We start from the raw sequence: 21,297 nt of genomic DNA on the forward strand, positions 1-21,297 counted from the left end.
CGGAGCGGAGCCGGAGCGCGGGGCAGAGACAGAGACAGAGCCATGGCTGGGGATGGCGAGGGACGCGGCCACACACCCGCCGCGGCCGCGGCTGCGGGGCCCGGCCTGAGGGAGCGGCGGCCCTAGGACCGGCCCGGCGGCGCCAGCCAGCAGCGGGAAAAAACAAATAAATATATTGCCACGAAATAAAAATTAAAAGAAAAAAAAAAAAAAAAAAGAACCAACCGAAACCGGGAAAAAGCCAGCAGCCCCAGCAGCAACAGCAGCAGCAGCACCGCCACCACCAGCCCGCAGCGCTCGCCCACCGCCGCCGGCCCGCGGGAGCAACCGGCCGCCGCCAAGAGCTCCGGGACGCCCCGCCGCCCACCAGATAGATGTGCGGTCCCGCCGCCCGCACGGCCGACGATGAACGCGCAGCTGGCGATGGAGAACATCGGCGATCTGCACGGGGTGAGCCATGAGCCGGTGCCCGCCGCCGCCGACCTGATGAGCGGCAGCCCCCACCACCGGAGCGCGGTGGCCCACCGCGGCAGCCACCTGCCGGCCCACCCGCGCTCCATGGGCATGGCGTCCATCCTCGACGGCGGCGACTACCACCACCACCACCGGCCGCCCGAGCACGCCCTGACCGGCCCCCTGCACCCCACCATGACCATGGCCTGCGAGACACCCCCCGGCATGAGCATGAGCAGCACCTACACCACGTTAACCCCTCTGCAGCCTCTACCTCCCATCTCGACGGTCTCGGACAAGTTCCCTCACCACCACCACCACCATCACCACCATCACCATCCCCACCAGCGGATACCGGGCAACGTGAGCGGCAGCTTCACGCTCATGCGGGACGAGAGGGGTCTGGCGTCTATGAACAATCTCTACACCCCCTACCACAAGGATGTTACCGGCATGGGGCAGAGCCTCTCTCCGTTGTCTGGATCGGGCCTGGGGAGCATCCACAACTCCCAGCAAGGGCTGCCCCACTACGCTCATCCCAGTGCCACCATGCCCGCCGAGAAAATGCTCACCCCAAACGGATTTGAAGCCCACCACCCTGCCATGTTAGCCAGGCATGGCGACCAACACCTCACCCCCACCTCCGCTGGCATGGTGCCTATCAACGGGATCCCACACCACCCCCATGCCCACCTGAATGCCCAGAGCCACGGGCAGATCCTGGGCTCTGCCAGGGAGCAAAACCCTTCTGTAACTGGTTCGCAGGTCAACAGTGGAAGTAATTCAGGGCAAATGGAAGAAATCAATACCAAAGAAGTAGCTCAGAGGATCACCACCGAGCTCAAGCGGTACAGCATCCCCCAGGCTATCTTCGCCCAGAGGGTGCTGTGCCGCTCTCAAGGGACGCTCTCAGACCTGCTGAGGAACCCCAAGCCCTGGAGCAAGCTCAAATCCGGCCGGGAGACCTTCCGCAGAATGTGGAAGTGGCTCCAGGAGCCGGAGTTTCAGCGGATGTCTGCTCTGCGGCTTGCAGGTGAGCCCGCTGCGGGGTGTTCGGGGCACGGCAGCGGCAGAGCGGGGCCTCGGGCCTGGGCAGGCCGCCCCGGTCCCTGCCCGTCCCTGAAGAGCAGCACCGATCCCCGTTCCGCCACTCCATTTCTCTCCCTTGCCCCCTCCCTCTCCCTGCTCGGTGCACCGGCACCGTCCGGTTCCTCAGACAAAGCCGAGCCGGGGCTCGGGGCTCGGGCAGCGCAGTGCGGCGCCCCGGCTCTCCCCGTTCCCCGGGCCAGGCTCCCTTGCCGCGGGCAGGAGATCGCCCAGCGCGCTCGGTAACGGGACGCCGCCGAAAGCCGCTCGGGCCGGCGGCAGCGCTGCCCGGAGCGCGGAGGGCGAGGCGGAAATGCTGGAATCGGCGGCTGAACCGGGCCCGCGGACGGGGTGAGGGGGAGCCCCGGTAATGCCCGCCGAGAGGAGTCGGTGCCCCTGCTTTGTGCGGGGGCGGTGGGCTCGGGGTCGCGGCGGGGCTCGGGGCCCGCGTCCCACTGGGGCTGGGTGAGCTGGGACACGCGTTTGGTTCGAATGAGCCGAGCCCGGCGGGTGAGCGGTGCCTGAGAAATGCTGGTGGCTAAATTCGTTTGATTTCAATTTTTTTTAACTGGTTGTAGTTATCATTAGGCCGCGCACTGTGAGTTTCGCGTGGATGTCTCTCCGTGACACGAACCGGCCGTGTCGCGGCTCCGCTGCCCCGCTGCCCGGGGTGCTCCCGAGCGGGTCCCGCTCAGAGATGGCCGTTCCGGGCCGGACCTGTGCCCTGCCACCGCCTCCCAAACTCTCCCGTCTGCGCTCCGGGTGCAGAGCCCGGCTTTAATATACCGTGAGTGAGGGTTTGTTAATTAAGTGATAGGTCTCCATTAATTTGTCCCTGGAGAACGCAAGACAGTCAATCCGAGTTGGAGCCAGGGTCACTGATCCGTTTCACAGACAAAAATAAGGGAAGGGCCAAATCTTTCTCCTTTCAAAAGCTCAACGGGTCTTGCGCTTTCGACTACCGAGACGGTGAGAACTTGCGAGCGTTCCCCGGGTGTGCAGGGACGCGGCTGGGCCACCCCCGTGCTCCGTGCCTGTTTTCAGTCCACCACCTTGTTCCAGAAACCTAAAGCAGGGCTAGGAAGGGTCCGGGGCAGGGCCTCCCTCCCCGCTGTAGCTGGCCCGTAGGTGCCCGCCGGTGGAGGACGTTGCTCTCTTTGGCTTCCACTCCTGCCGAGTCGGTTTCAAAGGTCTGAGGTCTCAGAAATTGCCCTTTCCGCCTTCCCTCCCTCAGCAGCCACCCCACCAGCGAAAAACCCTCGTCTTGCTGGTGCTACCCACGAGAGGAGGATGGAGTTTGTGTTTCCAATCTCCCCGTAACGATTGCTAAGGCGAACTTTCTTCGATTTGGAGCGTGTTTTTACGACAATTTGGTCGACCTGAATCTCCGCTCATTTGCATAGATCGATACTGGAAACAACCCCTCGATTCGGAGCCTGCTGGCATCCCTTCGCTGGCGCTGCCGGCCGGGGAGCTCTGCCAGCCCCGGCGGCTGCAGGCCGGGAGGGACGGAGGGACGGAGGGACGGAGGGAGGCGGCCGTGCTCTGCCCAGCTGCCGGGTCCGGAGGGTCCCATTGTTCGCTGCTGCCCTCAGTCCGCCCCTTCCTCCAGCCACCTCAGCGCTGCCCTCTCATAAACGGATCCCGGTAATCCCGTTAGAGAGACAAAGCCTCATTATTCCGCCTTCCCTTTCCGATGAAACCCCAAAGCTGGCACCTCACAGAAACGGCTTCCCCGGGGCCGAGAGGGGCTGGCAGCACGGGGGGGTCGGGATGTAGAGCATCCCGAGCAGAGCTCTCCCCGCGTACCGGGGCTCCGGGCCGGGCCTGCACAGCTCTCCCGCGTACCGGGGCTCCGGGCCGGGCGCGCTGAGCTCTCCCCGCGTACGGGGGCTCCGGGCCGGGCCCGCTGAGCTCTCCCGCGTACCGGGGCTCCGGGCCGGGCCCTCTGAGCTCTCCCGCGTACCGGGGCTCCGGGCCGGGCCCTCTGAGCTCTCCCGCGTACCGGGGCTCCGGGCCGGGCCCGCACAGCTCTCCCGCGTACCGGGGCTCCGGGCCGGGCCCGCACAGCTCTCCCGCGTACCGGGGCTCCGGGCCGGGCCCACACAGCTCTCCCGCGTACCGGGGCTCCGGGCCGGGCCCTCTGAGCTCTCCCGCGTACCGGGGCTCCGGGCCGGGCCCTCTGAGCTCTCCCGCGTACCGGGGCTCCGGGCCGGGCCCACACAGCTCTCCCGCGTACCGGGGCTCCGGGCCGGGCCCGCACAGCTCTCCCCGCGTACCGGGGGCTCCGGGCCTCGCCGGGCGCTGCCCACCCGGGCTCCGGCAGCACGTGGCATTTGCATAGAGTTGCGTCCCTGTCCGTGGGGCGGTGCCGGGGCCCCCGCCCCGCCCCGCGCAGCCTGCGCGCCCCTCCGCGCCGCGCTGCCGGCTGTAAATGCATAAAGTATCGATTTTATTTTGTGCAGGTTTTAAATGTGTGATGATCTTACTAAGTGGTAAAAATCTGCCCCGATTGATATTGATGTATGAACATCAATTCAAAATAACATAAATTACTGCGGCCGACGCAAATTAAATTTCACGTCCAAATTATAACTCACTCCCGGGCGTTTAGAGAATTATCAGGTGGATAAATACCCAGAGCCGCTTTCATTTCTTCCCTTTCTGATTTCCTGCAGACAACAACCGGGAGGCAGTGAGGGGGATGCAGCCTGCTTATTTTAGGCCTCGCGGTCTCGCCTTGCACTTTATCTTGAGTATTTGCCCCTTCCAGCCGTCCCTGGGGGATTCCTACCTCCCAGATTACAGAAGCTCCGACAAATAGAAGAAAAATTGGTAGTTACATGGAAGCAGGATTGAGGTCTTGACACTTCCTGGGCTGTCTCTTGAAATGTAAGCAGAACTGCTAATTGCAAAGCTGACCTCTTCCAGCCTCCATCTTATTCATCCCATCTCCCTTCTCTTCTCTGTTCTTTTTTCCTTTGTCTGTCCCACTCTCTCTCTCCTCTCTGTCACTGAATATTTATCTATTTGACTGTCTCTCTGTTAGTTTTCCCTCCCTCTCTCTCGCCTTCATTGACATTTGGAAGGGCTGTGAAGGGAGCCGAAAAAATAAATACAATTAAAAGAAAAAGTACATCCCTCCTGCAGCCTGCTGGGATTTGAGGCTGAATTCATTTCAGTTTGTTGGATTTTTTTTCCGTGTGTGTGAGAAATAGGAAACAGGAGAGGATAAAGGAAGAAAAAACCGCGACTTTGTCTTGTTCAGGAAAAAATAATCTGCTTCGAGCCATTCATTGTTGGAACTGCGACTGCCCGCCGGCCTCGCTCGGGAGGAAGGGTAGCGCCCGGGGAAAACGCGGCAGAAACACATTTTGAGGGGTGTAAGGGAGCCCGAGGTTCTTTAGAATCCACTGCCGGAGGGTGTCCTTCGCCATGTGCGCCCTCCGAGCGGGCTCGTCCCGAACGTTCCCCGAGCGGGGCAGCAGCGGGAGGCACCGAGGGGACCCCGCGCTCGCCCGCGGCTCTCAGGAGGGGACAGCCCGTCCCTCCAAAGCTGCTCCATGTTTGCCCGCGACCTGACTGCTATTTTTCATAGCTGCACCTCTTTTCCTCCCCTCCTCTTCTCCTTTCTCCTTCCCGATGTGAATCCTGGCTAAGCTGAAGCCTTGAGAAGCCGGCGAGAAATTCTCGCCAAATTAACTGTAAAGAAATCGATGGAGTAATCAGAGCGTTTTCCACATTAAATATGAAATCTAATGACGCCGTTTGCACCTCTCGCCCGCCGCCGCCCCCGAGCGCACCGGGAAGGTCTGGGCCGCCCCGGCCCCGGTGGCCTCATTAGGGGCTGTTTAATATTTACCCTGCGGGCACTTTGCATAAAGGCGTTTGCATCAGGGAGGCGGGGGGCATCGACCGGGGCCTTCACGGGCGACACTCCGAGCGCGGACCGGGCCTGGGGGAGAGGCCCTGCCCCTCCCGACCCTGCGGGCCGCCCGGACGGGACAGCTCGGGCCTGGCTCGGCGCCCCTCGGGCCGTGACAGCGGCCGCGCTGCTGCCGGTGCGGTGCCTGGGCCGGAGGGATCGGAGGGTGGGAGAGCGCCCGGAGCAGCCGTGCCCGGTGCACAGCCGGGGCAGCGCTGGGGCGCGCTTGTTTGCCGGCCGTGTCCTTCGGCGGGATTGATTTACAGCCGCGTTTGCCCTTCGTTAATGTTTGCCCAGCGGGAGGAGGAGCGGGGCCGGGCGAGCCGCGTTCCTCCGCACCGGGCCGGGCCCGTCCTGGCACAGCCCCCGCCCCTCGGCGCTGCTCGGCCCCGTCGCGTGTTCGTGCGTGCGTTCGCCGCTGTTTGTTTGTTTTAATCAGCGCCGCGTGGCGGGGCGGCACCCGGGGCCGTGCCCGCTCCCACCCTCGCTGCCGTTTGAATCCAGCAGCCTCAAATCAGGGCTGGTGCCGCCCGTGGGTGCCGCCGGGGCCGCCCCGGGTCACACAGCCGGGCTGCGGGCGCGGTGCCCGCTCCGACCCGCCGGGGCCATCGCGCCGTCCGCAGCCATCGCCGGTCGCCCCTCGGTTCCCGGGGGTTCTGCGCCATCTACTGACGGCCAGCGGGCGGGAGCGGCCCCGCCGGACCGGGCACCGGGCACCGGGCAGTGGCGGCGGCTCCGGGGAGCGCTGCGAGCGGAGGGCCCCGCGCCGCCACCGGGCTGGCTCCGCGCGGGACGAGTGAGGCCCTGCTGGAGTTCAGCACCACGAACAGCGGCCGCCGGCACGGCCCGGCCCCGGCTCCGCCTCCCGCCCCGCTCCCGGGCCAGCCCCTCCCGGCTCATGGTCGAGGCCGCCCGGGCGCAGGTGCTTGCTGAGCCTCCCCACGGCTGCGGGCCCCGATGGGGAGCGGCACCGCATCGATTGTCCGTAGCTGCAGCCGCCAATTAGCGCCGCGGTGCTGCGGCCACGCCGGGCCGAGCGCACGGGCTGCCCGCGGCGGGGGCGGCTCGGCTCCCGGCAGCACGGAGCCCGGGGGCCCTGTTTTGGGCATGAGTGCCTGCGAACTGCGTGGCCAGAGGGGAGCGAGCTTCCCCCAGCACGGTAACTCAGCCGGAGGGGTCGGGGTGCCCCAGGAGGAGAGGAGAGGTGAGTGGCACCGGGATTGTGCCCGCTGCAGGTGACGCCAGTAGGGAGCCCGCGCTCCTGCCGATGCTCAGCTGGGTTCTGTGCGATCTGCCTTGTACATAGCCAGGAAGGAACGTGATAATCAGATTGAGACAAAATCATCTGGAAATCATAGGCCAGGTGTGCTCCGGCGCCTGGCTTTGCTCATACCGGCGTTAACCCCCCGCTCCGGCTCTGCCTCGGGCAGCCCTCACCTGCCCTGCCCCTGGAGCCGGAGGGTCCGCATGGACTCCACACGAGGGACGAGAACTCCGGGAGTTCTAAGGTGACTGGAGAGTAGGAGCCGTTGCTGAGCTGCTGGTGAATTTCCCCTGGAGACTGCAGGCATCGAGGGGAGCTTTTCCTGAGGACCGACCGGGACCCAGCACGGCTGCGTGTCGGGCGCTTCCATGATCAAATCGATAAATGTAGATTCGCGTTTCAGACATAAATCTACCTGGATTAATCATACCCGGACTGAGAAGTGACCGATGCTGACAGACTCTCTTTGGAAGCGCAGCTGACTTGAGCCGTTTTGGTTAAGAAGAAGTCAGTTTTATGATGCTGAAAGATTAATTTATAGGAACTATTTATTAACGGAACAGTAGTTTTCCTTTCCCCCCTCCCCTCACTTTAGGTGAAAGGAAGCCTCAGTGGTGACATTTTCCGTGCAGCCCGAACGGAATTAAAGCTCGATGGACGGCTGCTGTTCCGCAGGGCTGCGGGCAGCACCGCGGGGCGCAGAGCGCGGCTGGTGGGGCTGAAAATGCAGCTGCTTCCCATAAAGTAGTGAATTGGATGGCACAGGGGGCTCTTCCTAAACTCTTGGGTGCAGAAAGCCACTGAAGTGAGCCCGGGCTCAGGTTTTGGATGTTTTTAGGGTGCAGAATTCTGCACTCGTTGTCACACGCATTAGAAACCCGTCGATAAGAACTGAGCCACAGGCGGGAGGGTTGCCCGCAGCCCCTTTTCCCCCGTTTCCCCCCGCACAGGCAGGTTCCCAAACGGCTTCCTTAATGTCCTCCCCAGCCGGAGAAACTCCTTTATGCCATCACTAACTCATTTCTCCTTTATTTGAAACATATCTCGTTATTTTGAAAAAATTGGAATTGACGGAGAACTAAAAAATTGGAGCCGGGGAAGCGGCAGCCTGTAGGAGCGGAACCAGAGAAACGACCCGAGTTTTTCAGTGAATCTGGCCATACTCAATGTTGCAGTGAAGCTTTTGCGTCGTTTCCAGCGCTCAGAAACTCAATTTTCGGCTGCTGTAGCAAAGTCTCTGCCTGGGGATGCGGGAGGGGGCGGAACGTGCCGGAGTCAGCCCCCGAACGCCGCGGAGGCTCGCAGGGGGATTCGCTCGCACTCTCGGGGCCGGGGCAGCGGGGCGGGCGCGGGGTCTGTCCCGCGGGGCGGGGCGGGCCGGGGGCGGGACACGCGGAGGGTGTGGAGGGCACGGCCAGGTGCGCAGCGGGCGGTGCTGCCCGGCCGGGGGGGCCGGCCCGCGTAGGCGGGGCGCATAAGCGGGGCAGAGCAGAGCACGAACGGGCGGCGTTTTCCGGCTTGCGCTATGCGGAGTGCGGCGGAACGGAACGGAGCGGCTGGCTCTCCCCAGCGGGATGCCGTGCCTTGGTGAGGAGCCCAGGGCGCGGCGCGGAGCCCGCGGCGTGCTGTGATGCCTTAGGGAGGGAACGTGCGGTGCGGTGCGGCCCCCGCGGTGCAGTGGGATGCGGTGCTGAGCCCCGCGGTGCGGTGGGATGTGATGCCATGCCGCGGGATGTGGTACGGTCCCCGCTGTGGGGTGCGGTGTGATGTGATGCGGTACTGTGCGGTGCGGTGCCATGGGATGCGGCGCGGAGGCCCGCGGTGCAATGGGACACGATGCGGCGCGCTGGGATGCGGTACCGTGCGGTGCGGTACCGCGGGATGCTCACCCGGGCCCCGCGGTGGGTTGTGATACGGTACCATGCGGTGCCGAGCCCCGCAGTCTGGTGGGATGCGATACGGTACCGTGCGTTGCGGTACCGGGGGCTGGGATGCGGTTCCGTGCGGTGCGGTACCGGCGGCTGGGATGCGGTACCGTGCGGTGGGATGTGATGCGGTACCGGGGCTGGGATGCGGTACCGCGGGATGCGCACCCGGCCCCCCGCTCCCTCCCGCGGCGCTCCCGTGGCGCGGAGCGGGCGCCCCCCCGCGGCCGGGGCCCGCCGGTGCCGCTGCGGCGCGGGGCGGGGGCCGGGCCCGGCCGACGCGGTTAAAATATTGATGTAGTCGCAAAAATCGTTCATTAAGGCAATTTAATCTTTGCTATTAAATGTCCTTTCAATTCATTTGAGGTAATTAAGATGCAGTTTAAGTGATTAAATTCTAATTACTTATGCTACGCTAAGAAATATTTGTCACACTAATATGGTTAACTAAAGAGCCAGCTAAAGAATTTTAACGTTTGCTTTAAATGATATCGCAGGGAAATCAGGTGCTTTCCCCTGATTGATCCACTTAGCACCACATTGTGTAACGGTGATGTCAGTTTGCTGAAGTGGTTGCAGATCCATCAACACCGAGTTTGTGTAAACCCCTCAATCCCAACTGCCGAGTCAGCACTCCTCAGCCAGATTCACTTCATTATTCCAGGGGCAGCAAATTAAGGTCACTCATTTTAATACAGTGCCCAGGAGTGAGATGTTTACTGTTCTGGCTCAGCTGGGATCTGTATGTTGGTGGGGTGATGTCATCCTGTGAGCTTCCCATACACACAAAGGTATTTTCATCCCTTTTGATGTTATGAAACAACAAAAGAGTATTCCTTGGATTTGATGGCAGAGAAAAGAGACACAGATCAGAAGATCTCTGGGCATATGGAGACACCTATACCCTGAATAAGCGTAAATGCAAATCACTAGAGAAACAAGTGCCAAATGCTGAATAATGTCAGGATTAAAAAGAGAGAATTTAGTGTGGGCTCACATTTCAGAGTAGACCATGCTCTTTTCAGTTTACAGGAGAAAGCTTTGGGGAGCAACCTGTGTCCCAGGTGGACTTTCATCCCTGAAAGCTGTGCACGGCCTTACCCCACAGTGGGCTGGAGCTGAGGGAAATGCTCTCCCAAGCCTCAGTGCTGTCTGTGACCTGCTATGAGCTGCCTCCATGAGTGGAGGCTCTCTCATAGAATGCCTTTCCAGAGGGATTCCATTTCCCAAGCACCTTTGAGGAACCTGGGGCAGTGCAGGGGACCACTGCACTGTGATGTATCAGAGTGATGTCACCCAGCAGTCGTGGCTATTATTCAGGTGAAACAGATTTGCTTGTGTTTAGTTCATGTGGGGATATCTAACCCTCAGGTAGCCTGTGTCTCCTATGTCCTTTTATTTTGTTTTCATATGCCCCCAAATATGAAGGTTTTGATAATTGGGAAAGGTCTGTTTTCGTGTGTCTCTCTGCAAGCCCCAGAGGTGTTATTCATGTGATAAGGATGTAACTTATCACACTTTATTGTGAGTTATTGGCACCATGAATTTACCATAAGCTTTTGGCTACTGGTTTCCACTGAGCTGTTGTAGCCAGTGTGATTAGAACCATCTGTGATGGCCAAAGTCCTCCAGCAGTTTCTGCTCCTGAGGAAGCAGAAGCACAGCTGCTTTCTGCACCAGAAGGTAGAGCCTCCTACAGAAGAATATCCTTCAGGATATTCTCCAGTCAATACCAGTGAAGCTTTCACTCTCCATACATGTTGTTGGATACTGTGTGGTGTTTCAAAACTAGAAGCAGATGATTTGGAAAGGGGTTCCTAGGTGGATGCAGTTCAGACTGTAGCTGAGCTTTCTGGACCTGATGCAGCAGAGATTAGAAAATACATGTAAAGAGAGACTTCTAAAAGGGCTTTTCATGTCTTTAAGACAGTCCTGTACACACAAGGTTGGGATAACTAAAGGACTTCTGCAGGAGGAGGGGTAAAAGACATCATCTCATACAAGGCACTTGGTGGCCATCAAGTAATGGTGGCTTTGGCCTGGCTGTGCCTGTGTGGGCACAGCTCTCTGAGACCCCAAATCCACCATCTGCCTCCGTGTCTGCACCCCTGCATGCCCTGTCAGAGCTTGTTCTGTGCTGGCACCACAGTGGCCACCAGCTGAGCAATGCCTCTCTCAGGGAGAGTTCCCTTCTGACACCAAAAGCAGCCACAGGGCTTGGGGCAGGGCTTGCCCAAGTAAAATTCTCCATTGTTGTTCCCTCTGCTGCAGTGACAGTCTTCCAGAAAAGCAGCCAGCAGAACTTGTGGTGATATTTTACTTTGTTCACAAACCAAACGAGAACCCATGGGAAATTAGGTTTATTGAGAGCATCACCAGTTTTATTCTTTGCCTCTGTTTTTTCAGAAAGGAAAACTGGAGTTTGCCAGAAACAGCAAGGCACATGTGTGCACACCACATGCATAGTAATCAGGGGTTTTTCCTTCAAATTTAAAAAGAAATCCATCCTCTAGCGATGAAACATTAGATCAAGCATCAGGGTTAACACCTGAGCTTACTATAATCTTGACTTTTACATTGACTGAATAATGCCATTTATATCACAGGTAGGCAAAACATCCTCTTCATTGTCTCGACCTAAAGATGCAATCAGTGCATTTTCATAGGGGAAAGGGTCCTGTTCCCAGCCCTGGCAGGGCAGAGCTGCAGCTGGGGCTGCAGGGGGGTGCCAGCAGGCCGTGGGGCTGCAGAGGTGGAGCCCATTTCTGCTCCATGCCCAGGCTCCTGGGCCGCCCTGGCAAGGCAGAGACCTCACAGGGCCTGGCAAGTTTGCTTGAGCAAATCCCTCGGGTGCCTTAGAAGGAACAAAGGGAGGCAAAAATGGATTGATGGGTTGTGTCAGGAGAATTGCAAGTGTCAAAAATATCTGTTGCTCAGGGCAGAGGAAGATGGAAGTGACTGGGAGAGGCCAGAGTTCAGGACTGGATTTATAAGGCTCCTTCTGGCACTGATAATATTACATTGTCATATCTGCACGTGGGCTGCCAGAGTCAGGGTGACTCTTCCTTTATCCTCTGCTTTTCTTTTTTCTTTAAGGCTTTTTCAAAAGGCATCACATGGAGCATTGCTCAGCTGGGGCACCCTGGAGACAAAGAACAGGGCTCCTGCAGCAGGCAGTGAGGGCAGGGAGCCTGCAGGTGTGTCCTGGGGAGGTGCACAGCACCCTGCAAAGCACCTGAATCCAGGTTCTGTGCTCTGGGAGAGGGTCCTCTCACAGTGCTCAAGGGCAGGGGCACGAGAAGGACATCAGTGCAAATTACTGTTATTATCTTCTGCTGTGTAAGATAAAAGAGAGATGGAGTGTGTGATAAATCGCTGTGAGGACAGGCTCTGGTGTTTTTCCAAAAAAAACCCATTTCAGCTGACATCTCTGACCTCAATGGACATTAGGGGAGGCCCTGGCACTAGGGCAGGAGCTGGCCTGAGCAGGCACAGCTGCTCTGCCTGGGCATGGCCTGGCTCAGAGAGCCTGGCAGCCCCACCTTGCCAGGCCCATCTCTGTGCCTGCTCTGCATCCACTCTCCTGTTGGAGCAGATTTTATCCCGTGGTGTGCATTTGTTCTCTGGCAAGCTGGAAGCTACAATTTATTATTAAAATTGATTGGCTCCAGTGCAGGGAAAACGATTGCAAGGAAACCCTATTACAGTTTTTCATTATCACTATTATTTATTTTTAAGTGCTATTAATATTCCTGAGCCTGGACAAGGCAGAAGATGAGAGGTGCTATCCACTCCTGCTGCTCACAACCTGAGCCTGGCAGTGCAAGGGCTCCTGGAACAATTGAGTGTGTTGGGAAATTTTTGCCCTCAATCTGCCTCTGGCAAATACTAATGGAAATAGAGCTGAAAATAGTTGCAAAAAAAAGTAAAATAGGCTTATTTGTATCATAGACTGGATAGGTTTTATTTTTTCTCCCTAGTAATGAGCTATTTTTTCTTACTTCTGTGATGTCACTAGCATTAATTAAGAGGGTTTTGATACAATTAAAGTTGAGGAGCAAGGTATGTTGTAGCTCTTGGGACACTGTCTATGGAAATAATTGTTCAGGAATACTACATTTCAGGAAATGAGCACAAGTTCAGGAAGACAATGCGTTATGCAAGCCAGTTTCCCAATAGATGGTTGTTTTTTTGTTATTCCCTGCTATTTCAGAGAGCTCATGTAGCAGCTTGTGGTCGAAGCCCCAGAGGCTCCCATCACTAATTGAGCTGGCTCTGCACCTACTGCTGTGGCTGTCATTTGTGATGTGGTGATTCACACTGAAGCATTGCACAGCGCTGACTCGGATCACGCTAGCTGTGCCATTAGGATTTTGTGACAAATTATGATCTGGATGGAGTATCTAGGCAGAAGATGGAATTTGTGTAGCCTTTGAGAAAGGGAGGTGTAAAGCAGCATGAGCAGAAATGAAGCACAGCAAATATTGTCTGCACTTGATTTGTCTTCTTTTCTGCCTGAGCCCGTTAGCAGGGGCAGCCAGAGCTGGAGGCTGAGGCTGTTGTAAAGCTGAGCTCCTGCAGCTGCTCTCCCAGGAATTTCTGATTATGGTCAGAGATAAATAAAAGACTGAAATGCTGTTGGTATCCTCATTCTGAATATGTGGCAGAAAATAACAGACTATTCTTGAAAAAGCATTTTTAACCCTTGGTTTGCCCATGTCAGCCTCCAGTGGGGATGCAGATTATTTCAGCAGGAACCAATCCCCACAGTGAATTCAGCAGTTTGGCTTCAGTAGGGTCTCATGTGCATCAGGAAACCCGATTTTTAGCCCAGAAGCTCCACGGTGGTTTAGAGGTCAGGATGTAACTTCAAAGTATTCTTCAAAGGCTTTCAGATAAAAATACCTGTAGGAGACGTGAGCTTGGCAGCCCAGTCTATTTGATTGATGTGTGATTTCTCAGGAGAGAGTATGTGGCTGGAATATATATTGCTAGGGACATTTTCCAAAGCCTCTCCTCAGAGGGGACTGAGCCACCAGTGCCTTGGTCCCTGCCTGGGCCAGCACAAGGAGCCCTCACAGCTCTGGGCTCCTGATCTGTGCAGTTCCCATTTCTCCTGATCTGTCCAGTTCCCATTTCTCAGGTACAAAAGGTGGATGACTATTTTTATACCTCCCATGAGCAACGAATCCCTCATGCCAGGGCCAGCTCTTGATAGTAATACAAGCTGTAGAAAGGACCTTTGCAAAGTAATTTGTTGTTTTCATTCCAACAATCATGCTGTAAGTAGAGATCCTGCACAAAATTCTTCATGTAGTCAGTACTGATCTCCACAGAAGCCAGGACTAGACAGACCCAGAGAAAGAACATTCATATTGCCTTCAGAAACACATCTCTCAATCAGAATTAAAGGACATTGTCAGAGAATGAAGGGAAACAGAGAGCTTCAGAGCATTTTGAAAGTGAGACAGAGGAATCTGGCCTCCCAAGGAAGCTTTTATCCTGGCAAAATGCTAAGATGAGCTGGCACACGGTCAAAGGCTGACAGAGGGATCTGGGAGTCTCCCTCACATCCCATCAGATCCTGCCTGGAATGTGCTCTGGGAGGCAGATTGCAAATTGCAAGCACCCTTTATTAATGTAGAGCAAAATAACATTCTCAAAGGGAAAGAAGGGATGATTAGATGAAATAAGGAACAATTCTAAAATGAAGATTTTCTATACCATTGTTTTTCATGACAAAACATGTTTATTTTGTTCAGAATTTATTTGGCCTGTAAGACTGTAGTAGTATCCTGCTTTCTCATAGTTCATTAATTCTCAGTCAACAAAAAGCTACAGAAATGGATTGAAAGCAGCTAATAATGGTGGAAAGTATGACCAAGGTTAACTTTAGAGTTCCCTGAAATTCCACTCTACCTCCTAGAGATATTTAATAGCTAAATTCTCAGCACTAATAGATGGTATCAAAATGTAAGTTCCTAGTAATAGCATTTGCTGAGTTTTAACAGACAACACAGAACAATTTTCTAACTTTTATTCCTTTTGCTTGTAATGGTTTATAATGAGTTAGAGATGTAAAAGTCCCATATCCTGTCCAAACTCAGAAGCTGACATGAACAGTCCTTTTTCCCTGATTTGCCCTGCACTGTGCTCCCCCACTGCTCTGGCAGCCCCCTCTAATTGTGCTCCCCTCTGTTGCAGCGTGCAAGAGGAAAGAACAGGAGCACGGCAAGGACAGAGGGAACACGCCCAAGAAGCCTCGGCTGGTCTTCACCGACGTGCAGCGTCGAACTCTACATGCAATATTCAAGGAGAACAAGCGTCCGTCCAAAGAGTTACAAATCACCATTTCCCAGCAGCTCGGGTTGGAGCTGAGCACCGTCAGCAACTTTTTCATGAATGCACGGAGGAGGAGTCTGGATAAGTGGCAAGACGAGGGCAGCTCCAATTCAGGCAACTCATCTTCTTCATCAAGCACTTGTACCAAAGCATGAAGGAATAACCACGAACTGAAACCTCGGTGGAAAAGCTTTAAAAAATAAATAAATAAATAAAATAAAGACAGACCAGGACCTCAAAATAGCAGGTTTATACTTAAAACTATTTGAAAAAAAAATATTTATAAGTCCAAAGAAACCAAAGACTTATTTCACCTGCATTATGACTTTGTTCTAAGACACACACTTTAGTAGGATGACGACTTGCAAAAAAAACAGAGAGGAAGAAGGAAGCGAAATGGAGGGAACGGAACGGAAAGCAAAGAGAAGAGGAACAGACCACTGGTCTCACACCTTTGCCCATCATCATCCTCACCGTACTTGGCTGTGTAGTGGTTTGGAGCATAGTGATTTCCTGTCATTGAGCAGACATCTCTTTGGATACAGCTCTTCACGGCCACAGCAGTTGCCATGGAGGTGTCAGTGTGTCCGTCCTGCGTGCACCCAGTGGGTAGGGACTTAGGGCTGGTCTCCAGAGAGGGCTGTGCCAGGGCACGGCCCCCAGAGCGTGGAGTCGTCTGAATTCCTTGGAACGGTAGTGTGATTTTTGCTGTTTCACTGTTTGAACTTGGCTGGTGCAATGCCTCGAAACAAGTTCAAACTAGGCAAAGAAATTTTGAATGGTACCTAAACCAGTGCATTCTCTTTGTTTGTTAAGGAATGTTCAGATTTAAAAAAAGGAAAACTATTCCATCCATAAAAAAAAAAATCGACTAGCTACCAAAGAACACATTTAATAATTGTATTGCAGGTATTTTATTGCAATGATTTTAATATTCCAAAGCTATTTTTACACAAATACTATGTAGAGTTATAGGTATAAACTAATCTAACTGTATAACACATAAAACTTGTAATCAAGACTGTTATTTGCAATTAGTAAAACCACATTATCGTTTCTTTCTGTGATTGGCAAGAAAGAATGTCACCCGAGGAGAGCACGGGAACCAGAACGGGATGCTGCTTCCATTGAACTCAGTGAGCCCTTTCCTCACTGACTCCAACGGGAGCACAAGAGGGAGCCGCGTGTGACACCCCGTGTGTGACACCCCGTGTGTGACACCCCGTGTGACACCCCGTGTGTGACACCGTGTGTGTGGCACTGTCCCCAGGCGGGTCCCGGCTGGAGCTCCAGCGTGGCTCAGCTCTGCCATCTAGCCTGCGAGCAGGGGACCTGAGGCACTCGGGATGCAAAAATGAAAGGAATTGAGGGATGCAAAACCGCAGGGCCCAGCGTCTGATCAATACTCATTGACATTAGCGAGCTTTTTTTTTACCTATCGACTTTACCAGGCGAAGGAATAGTAACAGCTTTGCCGGCTCGTGGTCCTTTCCTACTGGAAGCAGTGGTAGAACATCAGTTTACGTGGGAGGAGCTCCAAGGGGAGCTCCAGGAGTGCTTTTGGAAGGAGGAATTGGGATCTCTGGAGTCAAGAGCAAAATTCTCGTGACACAGAGATACAGCCCGATGTTTTGTGGCTTTGTGTCTACGTGTGGCAGGCTGAGCTGGTGTCCCGTGCATTCTTTCTTGCTCATCTCTTAGTCAGGATAATGCATGAAATAGTTTGAAGTTTGTAGCTGAAAAGCTTTAAACGCTCTGTTGCTAACAGACCCATAGGAGAGAAATCATCCCGTTCCTACTCCGATAAAATTAAAGAGAAAAGCGTGAAATATCTGCATATTAAATTTTAATGTAAAGGGAAAATAGACTTTAAGAACCATACATGTGCCTGTTAGATTTCTAACTGGTATTTCAAATTACTGTAGTAATTATGCTAGGTATATTAAATTCCAAAATAAGCAAATATGCAGGTATTGGCCCAATGCAAGGACTAGAAATAGATAATCTTACTTCCAACCTTTTTGTTTTTAAGGAAAAAAAAAGACAAAGGAAAATTCAAGGTAAACTAGAATCCAAATACTATAAACAGTAGCAGATACTGGTTTGGGGGATGAAGCCCACTCAAAATACCAGTGACAACAAAGTAGAACAACTTCTGTAGCACCAGTTGTTTCCCAAGAGGACAGGGTCTAGTCAAGGTTCAGGGTATACAGTTTGTTTCCACCCAGTGTTTAGAATACAGGTGAAATATCTCTTTATTAAAATAAAGTTAAATAAACCCAATATTTTTGGCACTGAATATTTCTCCGTATTTCAGTATGTTAAACCCACTTTAAGGCTGACAAGGCAGTTATCTATGAAAATGGCATCTAATCTGGACTTTTTTGAGTCTCTAGCTTACCTTAAATTTTAGCAAGCTTTCTTTTGAAGTGTTCCATCCCCATGGAGACATAATTGACATGGAAACATTGATAAGCTCACATAGGAAGTACCTTATGAATGCAGTCTCATTAGTGTAAGGTTAGTAAAGGACAGTGATAACTAAAGGTTTTGTTTTTTTCCAGCAAAACACTGCTTTGTGACGTACCTATAGTTTAGAGAATAAAGCCTTATTTATTTAAAACTTGAGAGTTTAAAAAATGCAGGGAAATTCAAAGTACATTGCCGCATTTTTAGTATTTCCATTGTATTGTCTTTATAGACTACTTGCTGAAACCAAAGAGAACTTTCATACCAGCATTAAATTTGCACCCAATATGCAATTTCAGGATCTCTGATACACACACATGCAAGCCCCTAGACAAACAGGACTGTGTATATGTACATGCACACACATTTTGATGGGGTGCATGTATGTATACACGTGCACACACATGTCCACACACACTAAAACTGATGCACAAGTTGTAGATTTTAAGTGTTTTGGGTTTTTTACATGTCTGTTTAAGTAGATATAAACCTTTTGGTTTTGTCTAAGCCATTAGGAACAAACCACTCTTCCCATGAGCAATATGCGCCTCATACTCTGAATAGGCAAAGAACACAATTCTCCTCAAATTCCTTCAAAACATGAAGCAAATAACTCTGGAACTGCTCAGTGTAGCTGGAAAGCTGTGTTACCTCTGAGCAGACTGTCCAGCCACACCGACTGAAGCACAGACAGGTTACCTGGTGCTCCCTTGCTCTGCCTGGTGCCATCACCCAACAGGGCATCCTTGAAGGGGAGTTTCCTCTGATGCTGCATTTAACATTTCCCAGGAAACCTGTCTCTGCCTGTTAGTGTCAGTCTTTCAGCTCATTTCATTCCTGACAAAATGGAAATTGGTTTCAAATTCGACAAGAGGATCCAAAACTCTGCCAGGAAGGAATAGGAGAGGGAGCAGAACCCAAAACAGTCTGGGAGCATCAGGAGATGGGGCTTCAGTCAAAGGTGACTCCAAGGGCAGGAGGGCATTAGGAACATGCATTCAGCAAACAGGCTGCATCCAAACACGACTGCAGTGACCCACAGGGAGAGGCTGGCCAAGAGGTGAACTGTCCTCATCCATCCCCATTGTAAATGGCATCATTTAGATTTCTAGGAAAAAAACAAAGCAAACTTAAAAAAGCAAGTCCTCCTTCAGCCTGCCCCAGAGCGCTCCTTCAGCCCTGTGTGCTCCCCAGGGCTGCAGCCTCCTCTCCTTACTCAGGTAAAGCAAACCCCCCCGGAGCCAGCCAGACACGGGGCCTGTGCTCGGGATGTTGCTCCTGCACCCCAGGCCAGGAGCGAATTCCCCGGCAGGCAGGCAGGGTGGCCTGGCCCGAGAGCAGCCCCAGCGCTGCCCTGGGCACCGCGCTGCTCCTGGGCACTGCCCGGGGCTGCTGCTGCTGCCCAGAGCGCTCACTAACACTGCTGAGCTAATACCAAAGAGTCTTAGGACACCTCTCCTCACCTGAGTTGTAAACAGGACATTTTTACCCCAAAAACGTTCCTTCTTTCTACTACTCTTCCTCCTATCCTCCTCCTCTTCCTCCTCCTTTGTACATAGGGATGAAAACTATGCATTTAGCAAACAAAGAGAAAGCACTTACCCTTTTCTATCTCACTGCGTTTGGGTGCATTCAAAGGCCCAGGGGCTAATTTTGAGACTTTGCTTAGCCTCCTGGTTTATTATTGTGGTGTGGTTAGCTTTACAATACATTTGGTAACTATTTGCTAAAGACAAAGAAGCAAAAGGTAAGGAATAGCTACTTCCACGTGTTAAAAAAAAAAGAAAAAAAAAAGAAAAAAAAAGTGTGTAAAGATCTACTATTTATAGTGTGAACCAAAGACGCTACCTCACTCGATTTCCATTGGTGATTTTAATCACATTGATGATACCAAAGAATACCAAAGATTTTTCATGCACGGCCTTGGTCTGGAAAGGGAACTCATCCTCCTTCTTGCCCCCATCCCCTGACCCCCTTCCTCACCTTCACTCAGTGTGTAACCTTGTCTTCATTCTTAGTGGTAATGCTAATAACCTTATGAATACTTCTCTTGCTACAACTGCTACTACTGACGATGATAAGGATAATAATAATAATAATAAAGCTCTTGGCAAACATGTTGCAAACTTTGTAAACTCATAGGACGAGTGCCTTGCTTGAACCAAAGTGTTAAACCGCTGTTGACCTCTTTATCTCTCACCTTATACTCTTTGAATACCTCAGCCTGTTAGAAAGGCCACTAATGAAAAAAGGAATAATTCTTCACCGTGGTGCTTTTTGCCGTGCAACCATGCAATGAAACTTTCTTTGATACCAAAGGAAAATGTTTTTTTCCACTTTCTTGCTGACAAACCAAAGGTTCCCTCTCCTTTCCCCCAAAGCAGCTTGAGTCCCTGAGCCCAGACAGGCCGTGCATCGCTTTTACCAATTCCTCCAAATACCTCATAGTAATAAATCTTTAGGGTTATGTTGTATAGAGAGTCTATGTGATAAGGCAGAACTTACTAGTTTGATAATTGTTAAGGTTACTTAAAAAAAAGCTTTATAATTCTTATTTATTTTGTAGGGGTTGTTTTGTTTGTATATTCCTTTTATATTGTTTGGTTTGGGTTTGGGTTTCTTCTTTTTTTCCTTTTTTTTGGCAGAACTTCTCTGTTATACTCAAGGAAGATCTTATTCCTGGGAATGTTTCAAAGTGGGTAAAGATCGCTGTTTGCAATGAATGCAAGAAAGGGAAACATGGCTTCAATTACTTTTGTTTCAGCTAGGATGCTTTGTGTTTGCTAGTCGGTGTTCTTTTCACAGGGTAAAAAAAAAATATTCTCTGCTGTGATAAATGGTTCCTATTTTTTCTCTATAATGTGCTGTGACTTTTAATTTAATTACATTTTGTATACGCTTATTTAATCACTGCTTTAATTTATGACTATGTAGTTAAAAAAAAAAATGTATATAGTAGATTCAAAAATGGCCAAAGCTTTATGTTACAATCTTTTCATTCTTGATGCTGAGATGAACTGAAGGAGAGTGCTTCTCTTGACTGCAGGGTGTATCTTCAGCCTTGTCTTGGCATGCACTTCCACCCGTGTTACAAACACTGCCAGGTTACCCCCCAGGCCTCCCTTCCCCCAATTGTACATGCCAAAATGAGTGTTTCAAGGTAGTACTTTTGTCACTTAGAAAGCAGAAAGGCATTATTAGTGTGTTTTATCTTTAATTTATTTGTCTTTTTCTAGAAAGATTGCTTTGTGGGTGAGACCCGCACATCCAAAGAATTTAAAAGTCGTTTAATGTTTAAAAAGCACTGGCATTTGTGAGAGATTTTGCTGAGTTTTTATTTTCCTTCGCCATTCGCACGGGTAGCGCAAGCAAGAAGCGGGCGCGGGCCTCGGGAGAAAAGCTGACTTGAATCTGGAAACCTTGGGCCCTGGGAGAAAAGCTGACTTGAATCTGGAAACCTTGGGCCCTGGGAGAAAAGCTGACTTGAATCTGGAAACCTTGCTCATGGAAAGGCCTTTGCGGCGGGCGCTGCGACAGCGCGGGCTCGGGGCCACCCTGGGCCACCTGGTGCCCAGGCAGGGCTGCAGGAATGGCATGGGATGGGATGGGATGGCTCTGGAGGGCTCAGGGCCACCCCAGGCCATCCTAGGTCTCCTGGTCTCCAGGCAGGGATGGGATGGGATGGCTCTGGAGGGCTCAGGGCCACCCCAGGCCATCCTAGGTCTCCTGGTCTCCAGGCAGGGCTGCAGGGATGGAATGAGATGGGATGGAATGGCTTTGAGGGGCTCAGGGCCACCCCAGGCCACCTGGTCCCCAAGCAGGGATGCAGGAAT

The 21,297-nt window shown here is 52.8% G+C and overlaps 1 protein-coding gene across 1 annotated transcript; it reads left to right on the forward strand.

The window, feature by feature from the left end:
* The first annotated feature begins 405 nt into the window (after positions 1-405).
* ONECUT1 (one cut homeobox 1) lies at positions 406-21,061 on the forward strand. Its single transcript, XM_058033692.1, has 2 exons — positions 406-1,486; positions 14,858-21,061. Exons 1-2 carry the CDS (start codon positions 406-408, stop codon positions 15,148-15,150), a joined length of 1,374 nt encoding a protein of 457 aa, XP_057889675.1. The 3' UTR covers positions 15,151-21,061.
* Positions 21,062-21,297: the final 236 nt, after the last annotated feature.

This window comes from Melospiza georgiana, chromosome 13 (assembly GCF_028018845.1).
Source record: "Melospiza georgiana isolate bMelGeo1 chromosome 13, bMelGeo1.pri, whole genome shotgun sequence".
NCBI lineage: Eukaryota > Metazoa > Chordata > Aves > Passeriformes > Passerellidae > Melospiza > Melospiza georgiana.